At 42.7% G+C, this 16,955-nt stretch overlaps 1 protein-coding gene across 1 annotated transcript in view; it reads left to right on the forward strand.

Moving 5' to 3' along the window:
- The first annotated feature begins 2,713 nt into the window (after positions 1-2,713).
- Positions 2,714-16,955, forward strand: part of XPO4 (exportin 4) — a 127,061-nt gene continuing 112,819 nt past the window's right edge. Inside the window, exon 1 of the mRNA XM_006831964.1 lies at positions 2,714-2,782. Within this exon, the coding sequence (XP_006832027.1) occupies positions 2,714-2,782 (69 nt within the window). The remainder of the gene's footprint in view (positions 2,783-16,955) is intronic.

The following is a 16,955-nucleotide window of genomic DNA, read 5'->3' on the forward strand; positions in this document are numbered from 1 at the left end:
AGCTTGAGAAATGTTGAGCGTGTTCTTCCTTTTTGCTCCCAACCTTTGCATTCCAATCACAAGTAATGATCAATACATCTTGATTGCATGTTTGATCACTTTCAGATTGAAGAAGTTGTTAGAATTCTTCTATTTCATCCTCAGAGGCTTTCGTGGTTGGTGTGTAAATTTGAATAATAGTGGTATTAACTGGGCTTCCCTGTAGGCTCATGGATATTATCCTATCACAGACAGTGTTGTACCTCATGACTGATCTGGATATGTTCTTTTTAACAATGAATACAACACCATTCCTCGTTGATTTGTCTTTTCTGGCATAGTATGTCATTGCCACAGTAGCCCAAGAAAAAGACCACTCTTGAAGTCTGAACATAAAAATGCTTTCTTCAGGAAAGTTCTATAGTTCTATTCTGATAGAACATCAGGATCTGTTACAGCTTGAACTGTGTCCCTCTGAAATATGTGTCAATTTGGCTAGGATGAATGTAAGTTATGTAATTATCTTCCACTTTGTGAACTCATGTAATTATCCTATGTGTTGTAAATCCTAATCTCTATTTTGTTAATGAGTCAGGATACAACCTATGGTATTGAGTTGTATATTTAGTTAATCTTTTTTGAGATATGAAAGAGATTAAATAAACAATGCAGCAGAGATTGATGGACCCAACTACAAGCAGGCTGTATTCTTTCACCTTACATAGTCAACCTGTATGCTGAATGCATAATATGAGAAGCTGTGTTCTATGAAGAAAAACGTGGCATCAGGATTGGAGGAAGACTCATTAACAACCTGTGATATGCAGATGATACAATCTTGCTTGCTGAAAGTGAAGAGGACTTAAAATATGTGCTGGTGAAGATCAAAGACAACAGCTGTCAATATGGGTTGCACCTCAATGTAAAGAAAACAAAAATCCTCATCACTGTACCAATAAACAACATTCATATAAATGGAGAAAAGATTGAAGTTGTCAAAGACTTCATTTTGCTCAGATCAACCATGAGCACTCATGGAAGCAGCAGTGAAGAAATCAAACTAAGTATTGCATTAGGCAAATCTGCTGTACAAGACGTCTTTAAAGTGTTGAAGAGCAAAGATGTCAGTTTGAGGACTAAGGGGTACCTGACTCAAGCCATGCATGGTATTTTCAGTAACCTCATATGCATGCGAAAGCTGGCCAGTGAATAAGGAAGACGGTAGAAGAGCTATGATGTTGGAAAATATTGAAAGTGCCATGGGCTGACAAAAGAACACACAGATCTGTTTCGGAAGAAGTACAACCAGAATATTCCTTGGAAACCAGGATGGCCAAACTTCATGTCCCATACTTGGAACATACTGTCAGGAGGGACCAGTCCCTGGATAAAGTGGAGGGTTGGAGAAAAAGAGAATGAACCCCAACAAGGTGGAATGGCAAAGTGGCAGCAGCAACGGGCGGCTCAAATACAACAGCTATTGCGAGGTTGGTGTAGGACTGGGCAGTGTTTTGTTCTGTTGTGATCGGGTCGCTATGAGTTGATACCGACTTGATGGCACCTAACAACACCAGCTACTACTGAGAAAGAAAAGTCAGGAGTGGAGTTTTCATTTTGGATCTTAACAAGTCCCTGCACAGACTCAAGAGAACGTTGACGCCAAGACTCGCGAAAATCTCCAGGGAACATCTGGCCTGCAGATGTTGAAATCAGGCAAGGAGCACCCCCGCAGAGAAAGTCTTCCCTTAGAACGGGTACCCTGAATTCAGACTTCTAGTCTTCCAAACCGTGAGAGAATAAACTTGTTTGTTGAAGCCATCCACTTGTGGTATTTCTGTTACAGTTCAAGACGACATCTAACATCTCTTCTGAATTCCTTATACACAACAAAGCTATTGGCAACGGAGTTTTTTGTTTTTAACTTTGTTGTTATGAATTGGGTGGTTTACGGAGCAGATCATCAGTTTTGCATTCAAGCAACTGAGTTCTTACTGGACTTAAGTCAGCTAGCCAAGTTTAGGTTCCTATCTGGGTTTCTTCCTCTCCTATAGGACACGATTCTCGAACGGGAAAACGGAGAAATGATGGGTTGTCCTCCCATCTCTCAGCTACCGGCTGTCCAAATAAACTTGGACAAATGTATTGCGGAAGGACAGCCACTAAGAAGACGAAGCGTTCTATCCGAACACAAGAAGAGACAGAAGTAGGGCGCACAAGTCTGAGTTGGAACCGGAGCGCGGAGGGAGAGACGTTGAGAAGGTGGTGGGCAGTGAGGAGTGCAGAGAGCGGAGGGAGCGGATTGGCATCTCTAGTGGGGCCAGGAGACACTGAGCGCTGTGTTGATGTGAACTGGACTGGGAAGTCTGGAGACCCGGAGCTCGAGCCCGAGGGGGGGGGTTACACGGAAGTGCGCATGCGCGCGGGCCGCCGGGGGGCTACCCCGGGTAGAGCCGGCGCGGAGCCGCCGTCAGGGCCCGCCGTTCGGCCTCTCCCGGCACCGAGTTCCGGCACTCCCTGCTCTGCGACGCTGGCCTACTCTAGTTTACAGCCTTCCCCTCCCCTGCCGCCGCAGAGCGCGGCGTGGGGCCAGAAGTGCCGAGACCGCGACTTCGGTGTCGACGGAGGCCGTGACAGCCCCTGGGCAGCGCGCGGGGCTCCAGGGCCGCCGCCGCGATTGGCCGTCCTGGCGCCCGCTCCCAGAATGCAGCGCATGGCGCGTCATTGAAGAGAGACCATGATGGCGGCGGCGCTGGGTCCCCCAGAAGTGATCGCTCAGCTGGAGAACGCGGCCAAAGTTCTGATGGTGAGGACGCCGCACCCCCGGCCCCGGGGCCCTCGGGCTTCCGGCCGGCTCTGCTGTGCCGGTTCTTGCCGCCCGCTGGGCTGGCGACCGGGAAGGGCCTCCAGGGAGTCCTGAAAGTGGTGGAGGAGGTGACGGTGGCGTGGCGCAGGATTCTCCATCCTACTTCTTTCCACCTCCTTGGTCCCCTCCTTCCTGAGTCTGCCCTCCTTCTTCTGGCTACCCACCATTCAGCCGGGCGTCTGGAGCGTGGCGGAGTAGGAAGGAGGGTTTTCTGTGCCACGGTGTTCACCTTACACTCTGCCCCGCAAACTGGGTCCCAGGGCAAGGCGCGGGAAGGGAGATCGGGGCTGATTCCAGGGTTGGGTCGGAACATTTGTGTGCTGGGAGCAAAGGGATGACAAGAGTGCGGGTGCTGTTAGCAGCTCTTTTTGCTTTCGTGCATTTGGGTCCTCAAGTGCTTTCACTGAAATGTAGCCACCTCTGGGCTAGCTGCAGCTGGCTGCACGTGGATGGACCGGCAGGAGGGAGGGAAGGGAACCTCTGGGACCAAGGTCATTGGGACAAAACCTGGTCCAATACAGTACTCCCCGTGGGTCGCGTTTTATGGAGATGCGAGCTGATGGTACTCGTTGATTTCATTTTTTACGCTGTAAACAGCTTGGCGAGTAGGTTATTTACACAGGGAGTTTGAGAACGTTGAGCTAAAGGATAAAAAGTACTTTGCACAGTTAGTAGAAGTAAGGATAAACCACCTTCAGTTACTCAGTCAACTTTATATATTTGCTGCCTCAGCTTGTTTTTTGGGTAGATTATAATTTCCCTGTTACTGTATCTTTTTTGGAAGTCAGAGACTGGCTCATTTAATGACTTGAATTAAATGAATTCAACCTTTGTAATAATGCTGCCAGCTTTTGTTACCGTTTTGGAATTTTTCTCATTTCCTTTTAGTTTGGTGTTTGGGTTATGTATCCGAGCTTTACATTGAAAACGATTTCAATTAATTTTAGCATGGTTTATAATTCATTGACCTAGTTTTGTTTTCACACTCAACACCAGTTATTTTAACACGTGAAATTGCGAAGTCTAATAAAAAGCAGGATTTACTTGCTTCATCATGAGTAAGATTGAGCTACTGCTTTAATTGTCAAACTGAATAGATAATATTTTCAGACTTCTGGAAGTAAGGACAGAAAAAACTAGCCACTTACCCCCTCAATACAAGGCTCTCAAAATTCCTGATACACAGAGTTATCTGAAATGCCAGAAGTTTTTCTAGGAGTTAGGGGCCCCAGTTTTAATAGATTCTGGAAGGAGTCTATAAGTGACCCAGAAAACACTGCTTTAGTTTTTACATTGATAAGATAAAACCAATAACCTTCATCATTGGCAAATTAGTATTTGTGCTAGTGAAAACCTTCTGAGCCCTGGGGTGGCGCTGGTAGGATAAGCGCTGGTGTGGTCCTATAGGATGACTTCACTAACTGTAAGCGTGGCAGTTCAAACCCACCAACTGCTCGTGAAAATCTATACAGGGTCAGGGTGAGTTGGAACTGACAGAACAGCAAACAACAGCACCTTCTCTTCCCTGACAAAGCTAATTTTATCATCTATCAGATAACAGTGAAAAATGGTAATAAAATGCTGTTTATTGAGTGCATACCACATGCGAGATACTGGACTTGAAGCTTATGTATGTACTTATTCGCCCTTTCAATAACCTGAAGAGGTTGAAAGAAAATTTTCGTGGTATACACTACAAAATGACTAATTAGGGTTAATCCTAATTGGAATTAGGATTAGAGCTCAGATCTGTGTCTCTCAAATGGCGTTTCTTTCTATTCACCACCTCCTGTATTCTGTATGAGAAAACCCATTTACATGCGTTTCCTCTTTCCAGGGGAAAAGAATTTTGAAAAGGTAGATTATTAAGACTAGAAACTTGCTTTCTGAAAATTTCAATTGCCTATTAAAAATGTGTACCATGTAAGAGTAGCAGTTACTACATTACTGCTCAGTATAGAAGCTACATTTCATTGATCACTACTGATTGGCTTTTAAGTGGCGGCGAATTGGTTCTGACTCATAGTGACCCTGTATAGATAGGGTTTCTGAGTCATGTGCATTTTTGTGGGAGTGGAAAGCCTTATCTTTCTCCCATGAGCGTCTGGTGGGCTCAAACCGCTATCCTTGTGGTTCACAGTCCAGTGCTTATCCTACGGAGTCGCCATGCTTCCATTACTGTTAATGTTGATGATGGTAGTTATATACCACTGAGTAGATTCCGACTCCTAGAGACCCTCTGTGTAGGATTTCCGAGGCTGTAAATCTTGACAGAAGCAGAAAGCACCATTGTCTTCTGTGCAGCAGCAGCTGATACACTATGCTACCAGGGCTCCTGATTACTAGTAATAGCACTGTTGTTGTTGTTGTTGTTAAGTGCTGTCGAGTTGGTTCTGACCACTAGCAACCCTGTATAGGGTTTCTGAGGAGCGACTGGTGAACTTGAAGTGCTGACATTGCGGTTCAAGCCGACTTTGCAGTCCAGGGCATTAACCCACAGTGCCACACCAGGACTCCCATTAATAGCATTGGTTAATGTTTGTTGAGTGTTTGCTATGTCAAACACTTCATAGATTACCTGTAAAATTCTCATTAACAATGAGGTAGATATTATTTTATTCTCATTTGGCAGACTGAAGAACTCAAGACATGTAGATACTAAGTTGTTAAGTACCATTAAGTCGGTTCCAACCCATAATGGGTTTGAAGTGCCACTCTTGAGGTTAGCGGTCCAGTGCTTACCCTATAGCGCCACACCAGGACTTCAGATATTAACTTATTCAATGTCTAGTCAGTTCTGTCTCTTAGTGACCTTGTATAGGGTTTCTGGTGGGTTTGAGCTGCTGACCTTGTGGTTTGCAATCCAGTGCTAGTTGTCAGTGCCACACCTAAGTAGCTTACCCAGATTTACAAGGAGATTTACAGAGTGGGGACTCAGCCTCAGGTTTGTGTAACCTGTATGATGTGACCAGAGAGTGGGTAAATGGATGGATTCATTTGGGGTTAGCTCAAATTGTTAAATCTCCTACAGTTACTACATTTTTAGAATGTAAAAAAAGTGAATGTGATTTTTTACCATTTATTCATCTGTGCCATCTGAGGAAATCTTATTCCCAGCAAATTGCTGTTTTTTTTTTTTGCTATAAAAATGTGTTTTAAAATTCAAAGTAATTGTGATGCCTTTCAGAATTGTTTTTGTTAAAATGTTCTTTATTGTATTCATATTTCTTTGAACATAGAATTTTAGTCTACAGAACAATTTTAAGAAGTCTTTTCATGCAGAAGTCTTTCTTAGGCAATCTAAGAAGGAAATTGTAAGAAATCATTTTTGGGGGGTTGTTCTTAAATGTTGTTGAGTTGATTCCAACTTAGTGACCTGTGTAGGGTTCAAGCTGGTGAGCTCGAACCACCAATCTTGCAGTTCAAACGGCTTTGCAGTCTGGCTCATTAACCCACAGCACCATACCAGGACTACCTTTTTTGGGGTATATACATACATTTTTGGCAATAGGGTTTTTTTTTTTTTTTTTTTTTTTCAGCTTTTCAAGAAACAATTATTCTGAAAAATAAGAACTTCATCTAAGCATTTTCCCTTCTGTTTTGTAACTAGAGAAACTCAGGTTCAAAGACACACAAATGCCTTGCTTGTAGGTCACAGAGCAAATCAGTGATCACCAGTCTTCTATTTCAGAATTTTTGTTTACTTTTTACTCAACTGTGTCTTTTGGGGGAGTGTGGTGGCTCTGTAGGATAAGCACTGGGCTGAATCACAAGATCTGTGCTCCGGAGGAGAAAGATGAGGCTTTCTGCTCCTGTAAAGATTTACAGCCTCGGAAACCACGTACAGGGTTGCTCTGAGCTGGACCTGACTTAGGGTACTTACTGTTGTGGTTTTCCACATCAGCATATCACAGTACTGTAAATGTTCCTGCATTACTTGATGAGAGATGTTTAAATGTGATTTTGGACATTGCAGTGGCCTCCCTGCTTATTTTTAGGTTAATTACTTAGGTTATTAGATAAGCTGTAAAGGAAAGGAGTATATTAGATCTTCTAGTATAAAAGGATAAAGAGTGAGACTTTCCCCATCTCTCGTAAGTATTAACAGTTTGACAGAATATTTTGACGTTTTACCTATGTTTTAAAAATGAATTTATAAGTCATAAAACCAAACCCACTGCTGTTGAGGTGGTTCTGACCCATAGTGACCCTATAGACTTTCTAAGACTAAATCATTACTGGAGCAGACAACCCCAGCTTTCTCCTTCAGAACCCCTGGTGGGTTTGAACCACAGACCTTGTGGTTAGCAGTCCAGTACTTGGAACCACAAGGTTGGCAATTCAAGCTCACCAGCTGCTCCTTGGAAACCCTCTACAAAGTTGCTGTGAGTTGGAACCGACTCGACGGCACTTAATAACAACTTATCCTAAAGTGTCACCAGTGCTTTTTACGTGTCTATATTGTCATTAAGTATCTTTGAGTCAGTTCTGACTCACAGCAACCCTGTATAGGGTTTCCAAGGAGCGGCTGGTGGGTTTGAACTACTGGACTTATGGTTAGCAACCCGCTGCCTAGCCCATACATCACCAGGGCTCTTTATATAATCTGTTGTTGTTGTGTGGTGTCGAGTTTGTTCTGACACATAGCAATCCTGTGTAGGGTTTCTGAGGAGGGGCTGGTAAATTGGACTCCCTGACCTTGTGACTCACACAGCCTTGCGATCCAGGGCTTCTCGCCCAGTGCCACACCAGAACTCTTAGATAATTCAGACTCTCCTGCAGTTGTCTTAGTTCATCTCATTGTGGATGAATTGTAATAGTAAATTTATATCCTTCCATTGTCTTTTAGTGGGAATAGATAGGTAATGTAAGGAGGTGTTTTGATTTTTATAGACACCATAGTGGAAAAGATTTTGTTGTTGTTGTTAGGTGCCATCGAGTCAGTACTGATTCATAATGACCTTATGCACAGTAGATCACTGCCTGATCCTGGTCCAGCCTCACAATTGTTGCCACGTTTGAGCCCATTGATGCTGCCACTTTGCCAATCCATCTTGCTGGGGTCTTCCTCTTTTTCTCTGACCCTCCACCGTACCAAACATGACATCCTTCTTATTTATTAATTTCACACTGGTTTGGACCTCAAGTCTGAGTACTTTATTTATTGTCTTGAATTTTCTTGGTTTGGTCATCCTGATTCCCTTAGGTTGGAACGGATTGTCCTTATTGTGTACAGTGATTTCTTTAGTGAGTATGTGTAGTGAGAATGTATCAAACTGCAGAGCACATTATGGTAACTGATATTTTACAGCAAAAGAATTCTATATGTTTGTTTTAAAATCAGAATGGGTTTTACAGTCTAAATCCCACTTTAAGTAAAGGGATACTTGACTGGTTTGAGTAGTTTGACTTGCAGTGGAATTTGGTTATTATCTTTGAGACCATCTAAACCTTGTAGTGCTATACAAAATTTATTACCTCATTTGATTCTGACTACAGTTCTGTGAAGTCAATAGGATGAAGAGATACTCTTAAACTTAATAAATGAGAACATCTGAGATTCAGAGTTGCTCAGTGATTTGCCTGTGATCATTATCGCTAGTTTAGATCAGTAATTTAAGCTCTGGCCATTCATTTATTCCAGAACGTTGGTTCAGTATTTGTATGTTACTGTTGTGTGCAAAGGATACAAGAAACACTCCTTGTTTTCAAGGAGTGCAGAGCGTAGTGGGACAGAATGACATGAATGAACAATTAGGTGATGCTGCTGTAATAGAGGATGTACTGGTGGGCCAGGTGACTTAAGCTGACTCTTAGAGACAAATTGGAGTTCCCCATGTGGATAAGGGATAGTCCCAGTGTTGTTGTTGTGGTTAAGTGCTCATTGCATACCCTCTGTAGGGTTTTCAGGGAGTGACTGGTAGGTTTGATCTGCTGATCTCCCCAGTAGAGGGTTGTGTTTGTATGATGACCTGAGTGAGAGACAAGTATTTGGGTATTTAGTAGATCTTGGCCTCCTCTTTTGTATAAGATACAATGTTTGCTTTTCTGGTTTGTAACCACTATTTGAAAATGACTGTTGTTAAATGCTGAGTTGATTCCAACTCATGGGGACCCTGTGTAGGGTTTCTAAGGAGTGATTGGTGGGTGTGAATCGCTGACCCTGCAGTCCAACGCGTTATCCTGCAGCGCTACGCTAGGACTCCGTTAAAGGTGACGGTTATTGTTGTTTTCAAGTGCCCTTGAATCAGTTCCAACCCATACCGACTCTTTTATAGGGCTTCCAAGGAGCATTGGTAAGCTTCCACCACCAACCTTGGGATTCAAGGCGACTTTGCAGTTCAGCGCATCAGGTGCTTTAAATGCTTAAGTGCTCGATTACCATCTTAAAGGTGGCTCAAATTCACCCAGAGAAACCTCTGAAGACAGACCCAACGCTCTACCTCCAAAAGGTCCTTGAAAACCACGTGGAGGAGTTCTATGCAAAACAGCGGTCACCATGAGTCGGCCTGGGCTAGATGGTGCCTAACAGTAACAACACAACCAGTGTGTACATGTCATAAAATTTAGAGTTCTGATTAAAGCGTTTACTTTTCTGCTTGGAAAGATGCATTGAATAAACATTTTATTGATTTTATCTCTGACTTTTAGTCCTTACTATGACACTGTTGGAGACCTGGTGTGGCGCTGTAGGATAAGCACTAGGCTGCTAACCACAAGGTTGGTGGTTCAAACCTACCAGTCGCTCCTGGGAAACCCTATACAGGGTGCTAGGAATCAGAACTGACTCGATGGCACTAGCAGTAACAACATGACATTGTTGTTAGGTTCCAGCGAGTCAGAGCCGACTCATAATGAGGCAGCCCTGTGTACGACAGGCCAGAACACGGCCTGGTCTCACAGTGGTCATTAGGTGTGAGCCTATTGTTGCTACTGCTGTGGCATCCATCTCCACTTGACCCAGCAGGACCAAAGTATGTGAGACAAAGTCTTGCCAGCCTTGATTCTAAAGAGAGTTTTGGCTGTATTTGTCCAAACAGATGTATTTGTAGGGTATATTTCATATTCGTCACCAACACTGTAATTCTAAGGCGTCAGTTCTTCATTTGTTCTTATTCACTGCTCAGCTTTTGCATACATACGAGGTGATTGAAAATACCATGGCTTGGGTCAAGCACACCTTAATCTTCAAAGTGATCACTTTGCCTTTTAACACTAAAAAGGGATCTTTTGCAGCAGACATCCAGTGCTAGTTCTGATGCCACATGCCATTTGATTTCTTCTTTTTTTGTGATGGGGAGGGTAGGAGTAAGAAGTTAGGGTGACGATTATGACTAGGTCTAGGGTAGGCTCAAGGAGCTCTGGTAGCGTAGTGGTTATGAATCGGGTTGCTAACCTCAAGGTCGGCAGTTCGAAACTACCAGCTGTTCCACGGGAGAAAGATGCGGCTTTCTGCTCCCATAAAGATTTACAGCCTTGGAGGGTCACTATGAGTTGGAACCGATTCCACAGTACTTAACAACAACAGGGTAAGCTTAGGACTTCATGTAGTGTTAGGGCTATGGCTAGGACTAGGGTTAGTGTTTGGAGCAGGGAGTGAGCTAGGGCTAGGAGTAAGACATGGTCTAGTTTTAGGGTTGTTAGGGTAATTTTTATTTATTTTGAAATCTACTTGCTTTGCTTTCGTCTTCATTTGGAAGTTCTGTAACTACATTATTCCCTCTTTTTACTTTATGGGGTTTTTTGGTTGCAGCTAGTATCTCTGGTTTCCTATGGTTAGTCTTGTCAGTTTGTTTTACTTTGCTTATTTCTATATCTGGGTTGGAATCCTGGTGAGGTTCTGTAGGATAAGAACTGGACTGATAACCTTGGAAACCCTGTACATAGTTGCTATGAGTCAGAACTGACTTGACTGCACTCGTCATCACCACCAACAACTTGTCTGACTTGAGTTCTGGATGATAGTGCCCTAATTTCACCATCAAGGTGATGGACTCTTGGACAGTTTTCTCTTCCGGTTCTGGAATTGCCATCACATGTTACGCTATTCCTCTTGACAGTGTCCCACATAAAACTTGGACTTTATTTGTATTTTTAAACTCTTTTTTCTGATTATATTTTTAGCAGCTGAATAGTGAGAGATTTGTCTTCAGGCTCATTAATTTGGCCTTCCATTGATTTAGTTCTCCTTCTTTGCCCTTTTAATGTGTTATCTATTTCTGAAGTTTTAGTATTAATCATCTGGATTTCTAATAGTTATTTTTGTATAGTTTCCAATATTTCATTTACTTTGTCGGTTGTTTCCTGAGTTCTAAAAGTTTGTCTGTGTTTTCCTTGATTTCATCTCTATTTTTCTCCATCGTTTAGGTACCTAAATGTTGTTCTCTGGGTTTCTTATTAAGTAGTTTCAGTAATACCATTTCTGATACTAGATTTTCTGTCTGTATTACAGTCACTTGTTTGAGGCACTCTGTTTTATTTCCTCCTGTAAGCAGAAATTATCTGTTTTCTCCAAGACACTGTGGTATGGTATTTATATTTAGTTGATGGTTGTGTATTGGTGTGTTCTCAGGCGCTCATCACCTGTCTCCTGGTGGATGTGGTAGAGACTGGAAGTGTGAACGTGGTTTTCTGTTCACTGTTTGTATAGCGTAGCTCAGGGCAAGGTCCCATCCTTTGCCTGGTGCCTGATCTCCGTCAGAGCCAAGGCTGTGCAGGAGGGGTGCTACTGACCTCTGGGTTGGTGAGGGCAGGGCCTGGGCATGCCCTGAACCATCAGGAGGATATAGGAACAAGGGAGAACCGCATTCCCCTTGCGGCCGCCAACCTCCAGCCGCATCCTCTGCCTGCCTGCCATCCTCTGTATCTACAACCACCCACTCACAAAAGCTCAAGAATGCCACGCTGTTGCACACCAGGTCTCCTCTCTCACTGCTTCTGCTCAGCTTCCTCTTCCAGGCGCACTCGCTCCACCTCTCTGTCCTGTCCTCTGAAGCTCAGGGTTCCAGGGTCATCGTCTGTATCTGTGTCACTTGGTCTCCCATGTCTTTATGCTGAGGTTCTGCTCAGTGTTTCTGTCTACTCTGCCATCTTGGCCCAGAACGCCAAGGTTGATACATTCCTCAAGGCTGTGGTTTCATCTCTAATCCTCACTGATGAATTCAGTGCTCTTCGATTTCCATCAAGTCAAAACGACTGTTTGGTGTCCTCAAGGAACTCAAATTGTGTTCCTTTTTAAATGGCCTTTGAATTTGGGGAACAAAAAGAAGCCTGAAGAGACAAGACCAGTGTGGGTAGGGGGACGTTTCCTAATGAACTTGTAGGACTGCCCGTGCTATCCTCAGAGAACAAGGAGGGGTGTTGAAACAATTCCTTGGCACAAGTTTTTTTGGTCTTTTTCTTACCACTTTCCTTTTCTTTAAACTTCTACATGATAAGTATCTTTAAAAAGTACCCCTTGGGAGCCCCCCCCCCCAATCACGATACCCTGCACTAATTTCTGTGTCTTGAATTAACCTGGCCTAGCAGTCTTTTGGAAGTCACTGTTTTGTTTGGCTCTTTTTTTGTTTTTTGAAGGCCCTCTATTGAGACTGTTGTTAAATGCTGTTGAGTTGGCTCCTCATAGCGACCCTACATGGGGTTTCCAAGGAGAGGCTGATGGGCTTAACTGCCAACCTTGCGGTTCAAACCGATAATGCAGTCTAGTGCGTTGTCCCACAGCACCACGCCAGGACTCCCTAATGAGACGAAGACAAGTTTATTACTGAGAGACTTATCTGTAGCCATCCACTGACCACAAAGGCATGTTTAAGGACAGTTTGCTTGAAATAAATCCTAGTAGCAAAACTTTTTGACTTACATATATATATATATATGTTGTTGTTGTTAAGTGCCTTAGAGTCGGTTCCGACCCATAGCGACCCTGTACAGGGTTTCCGAGGGTGTAAATCCTTACGGGAGTAGAAACCCTCATCTTTCTCCCGCGGAGCGGCTGGTAGTTTCGAACCGCTGACCTTAAGGTTCGCAGCCCGATTCGTACCATATATATAAATTTATATGTCTGTGTGTATATGCCTATATGTAACAGTGTACATATATTAATATAATAAAGCACATAGGGGGCACAAATAAGGATACTTCTTAAGTTGTTAAGTGCTATATCAGTTGGTTCCAACTCATAGCAACCTGTTTGGGGTTCTGAGGACCTGTTGGTGGGACCTGATTGCGGTTCAAACTAACCTTGTGGTCCAGTGCATTATCCTGCAGCGCCACACCAGTATAACTATAACTAAACTTCTCATGGGACTGCTTTCCTAGGTTTGAAGGATTAGAACCATAGTCTTGTGGGACATTTAGGTCAGCATAATATAGTTCATAAATAAAGTTTATGTTCTTCATCCTAGTTTCATGTGTAGTGTCTGGGGTCTTAAAAGTTTGTGAATGGCCATTGAAGATACAACTAGTGGTCTCTGCTCATCTGGAGCACAAGAGAAAGAAATAAACCAAAGACTCGAAGAAGAAACTAATATCCTGTGTTTACAGTTTACACAAACCATGGCCTCATCTGTCCTGAGGCCAGAAGAACTAGATGATGCCTGGTTACCACTACTGGCCATTCTGACCAGCTAGAATGGGAGGGAATGTGGACTAGAACCTCAGATTTCTTAGGAACAACAATAGTCACTCCCCAAAGTAGACTCCCTGGACCAGTTGACACCTGAGAACTCCCTGAAACCATTGCCTTGAAGTATTCTTCAAATATTGAACCAGAACTAGACCCCTTCAGGTTACCTTGTAGTTTGTTATACAACTTGGTGGTGGTGGCGGCGATGTGCCTTGGAGTTGGTTCCGACTCACAGTGACCCTGTACTGGGTTTCTGAGGCTGTAAATCTTTCTGAGAGCGGAAAGCCTCATCTTTCTCCTGTGGAACAGCTGGTAGTTTTGAACTGCTGACCTTGAGGTTCACAGCCCTTTTTGTAAGCACTGCGTTACCAGAGCTCTTTGTTGGCTAACAAAATATTCTCACCTGTGCTCTTATAAAATGTCATCTATATAAGACCTCAGAGTCTACAGTTACTTTAGAACAAAGATGAGAATGTAAGGGAGCAGGGAAACTAGATTAATGGAAATGAAGCAACTAGAGCAAATATTGAGAATGTGAAGAACGTAACCAGTGTCAGTGAACAGTGGGACTTCCTTTATTCTCCATAATGGATCCAGATTTTAATATGAGATTCAATTAGTATTCAGTATTTGAATATTATTAATAATTTTAGAAAGCTGGTTTTATTTTGTGGCTTGTGGCAGGGGGTTATAGAACTATTTAGAAAACAAAATCAACAGTAAGAGAGAATACTGAGCAGATGAAATCCTGGCAGACCACCCGGGTGCTCGATTTGGAGAAATTATTTCAGCCTTAGGAATTGAAAGCCACAGCTTGGAAACCCTGGGAGGACAGTTCTCTTCTGCACATCTGGGGTTGCTATGAGTCGGAATTGACCCAACAGCAACTGACAACAACAGTACAGAGGGCCTGGTGCCAGACTGTCTGGACTCTCAGCTCCCCGGGTCCCGAGTGACTAGCTTTGTGACATATGTCAAATCATTTAACCTCCCTGTCTCTAAAATAGGAAGATAATAATGCCTATGGACTCAATGATTTAATTTACATTAGGAGAAAAGTGCTTAGTGTAGTGCCTGGCACATAGTTAGTGCTCGATCAATGTTAACTGTAATTTTGTCCTTTAGTGTATCAAACCACATTGCACCAAAGCACATAAATCAGTTTAGCTGTACAGCAAGCACTCAATCAGTATTTGTTGACTTAATTACATTTCTTTTAGAAGAGTGCGGATAGAATTTCTATGTTGGTGGAAATGTTTTTGTTCTCTCTGCTAGTCACTAGCCACATGCATCTATTAAACATTTAAAATGTGGCTAGGACAATGGAACAACAGACTTTTTAAATTCATTTCAGCATACATTTAAATAGTCACTTAAGACTAGTGGGCACCTTCGCAGGCAGTGCACGTCTACAGCGCTGCCCTCTGTCAGTTTGTGTTCATCTTCTTACTCTCGACACTTACACTTTGTGAAATCTCTTTCTTTGTCAATTTTCTCCTTTTTGCCATTATTGGCAGAAGATGAAAAAGTCTGAAATTCAATGGTGTTCAAGACTACAAAGATGATGTCTCTAGACACGTTACATCAATACCAAAAGCAGATGAGGAGAATGCAAGGAACGAAATTTACAAGCCAATCTCAACTCAAGAATAGCTTTATTCTTATGAACTATGTATTTTGCTACCATTTCCATTAATAAGTGTTTTCAAGCTTGGAATTCTCTTTGCTGATGAATAAAAAAAAAACAAAAAACAGTTCAGTATTTTAAATTGATTATTTTTTTCTATCTTAATCATGCTAAACTCTGTTTTGATAATTTGTCTGTATATACTTTTGGTTTTTCTGTATTGTTGTTGTTAAGTGCTGTTGAGTCAGTTCTGACCCATAGTGACCCTTTATAGGGTTTTCGTGGAGCATCTGGAAGCTTCAGCCAGCAGCTTTGTGCTTCAAACCACCTTTGCAATCTAGCACATTAGCCCACAGTGCCAGAGTTGTGAGATCTACATAAAGATAGTTTTTTTTCTTTTTCCTTTCTAATACTTACACCTTTTACTTTTTTTACAGTTGTTAGGTGCCACTGAGGCTGTTTCTTTCTACTCCTGATCACCCCCTGGACACATAATCTTTACACATACAGGCAACCTCAAGTTTTGGTCAGTACATTCCTGATGTTGAAAGTATGTAATACCTGAAATGGGCAAGGTTCTTTGAAAGCAACTACTATAGTAATCTGATTCCAGATTTTTGATAATTCTAGTAATTTCCAGCTTATTATTGTAGTCCTTACGAATTGGGCTGCAAGCTGCAAGGTCAACAGTCTGAAACTACCAGCTGTTCAACGGGAGAAAGATGAGGCTTTCTGCTCCCGTAAAGATTTACAGCCTCGGAAAACCCTGTACAGGGTCGCTGTGAGTCGGAACTGACTCCATGACACATAACAACAACAACAATTCTAGTTGTTACGTTTCCATTGTAAAAAAAACGCAATGCTGATTCTAGATGGTGGTGGTGTGCTGTGGAGTCGGTTCTGATTCATAGTTGACCCTGCATAGGGTTTCCGAGGCTGTAAATCTTTACGGAAGCAGAAAGCCTCATCTTTCTCGCATGGGAGCTGGTAGTTTTGAACTGCTGACCTTGAGGTTAGCAACTCAACTTGTAACCACTTTATTTAAAAATATTCTGTTGTATTTAAGGTGAAAGGTAAGGAGGCCTCCTGGTAGCCAAGTGGGTTATGCGTTGAGGGTTGCTAATTGCAAGGTCAGTAGTTCAAATCTACCAGCCTCTCCATGGGAGGAAGGTGAGGCTTCTAGACTAAGACTATGAAGAAGGAGAGGCGGACTGCTTCTGAATGTTTAGCCACTGAAAACCTTATGAATAGCAGTGGGCCACTGTCAGGTAGCACCAGAATATTGACTATTGACACATGATAATAGCATCAGATTATAGTGCCCGAAGATGAGTCCTTCAGGCTGGAAGGCACTCCTAATATGACTGGGAAAGAGCTGCCTCCTCTAAGTAGAGTTGACTGTGATGACACAAATGGAATAAAGCTTTTGGGACCTTCATGTGCTGATGGGGCACAACTCAGAATGAGGAGAAACAGTTGCAAGCATCCAATAATGACTAGAACATGGAATGTACAGAATATGACATCTAGGAAAACTGACAGTTGTCAACAGTAACATGAGCTAATAAAGATTGATATCCTATGCATTAATGAGCTGAATTGGACCGACATTGGCCAGTTTGGATCTGCCAATCACATGGTTTACTGTGCCGGGAATGACAAATTGAGGCGGAATGGCGGCGCATTCATCATAAATCTGTCTTGAAGTAACAAGGAAGACCAGTTAATACCAACTATTCAAATTTATCCACCAGCCATTAAAGCCAGTGATGATGAAATTGAAGAATTCTACCAAATGCTTCAGTCTGAAGTTGATCAAACATGCAGTCAAGATGTATTGAAAATTACTGGAGATTGAAATG

This window comes from Chrysochloris asiatica, unplaced genomic scaffold (genome assembly GCF_000296735.1).
Source record: "Chrysochloris asiatica unplaced genomic scaffold, ChrAsi1.0 scaffold00005, whole genome shotgun sequence".
NCBI lineage: Eukaryota > Metazoa > Chordata > Mammalia > Afrosoricida > Chrysochloridae > Chrysochloris > Chrysochloris asiatica.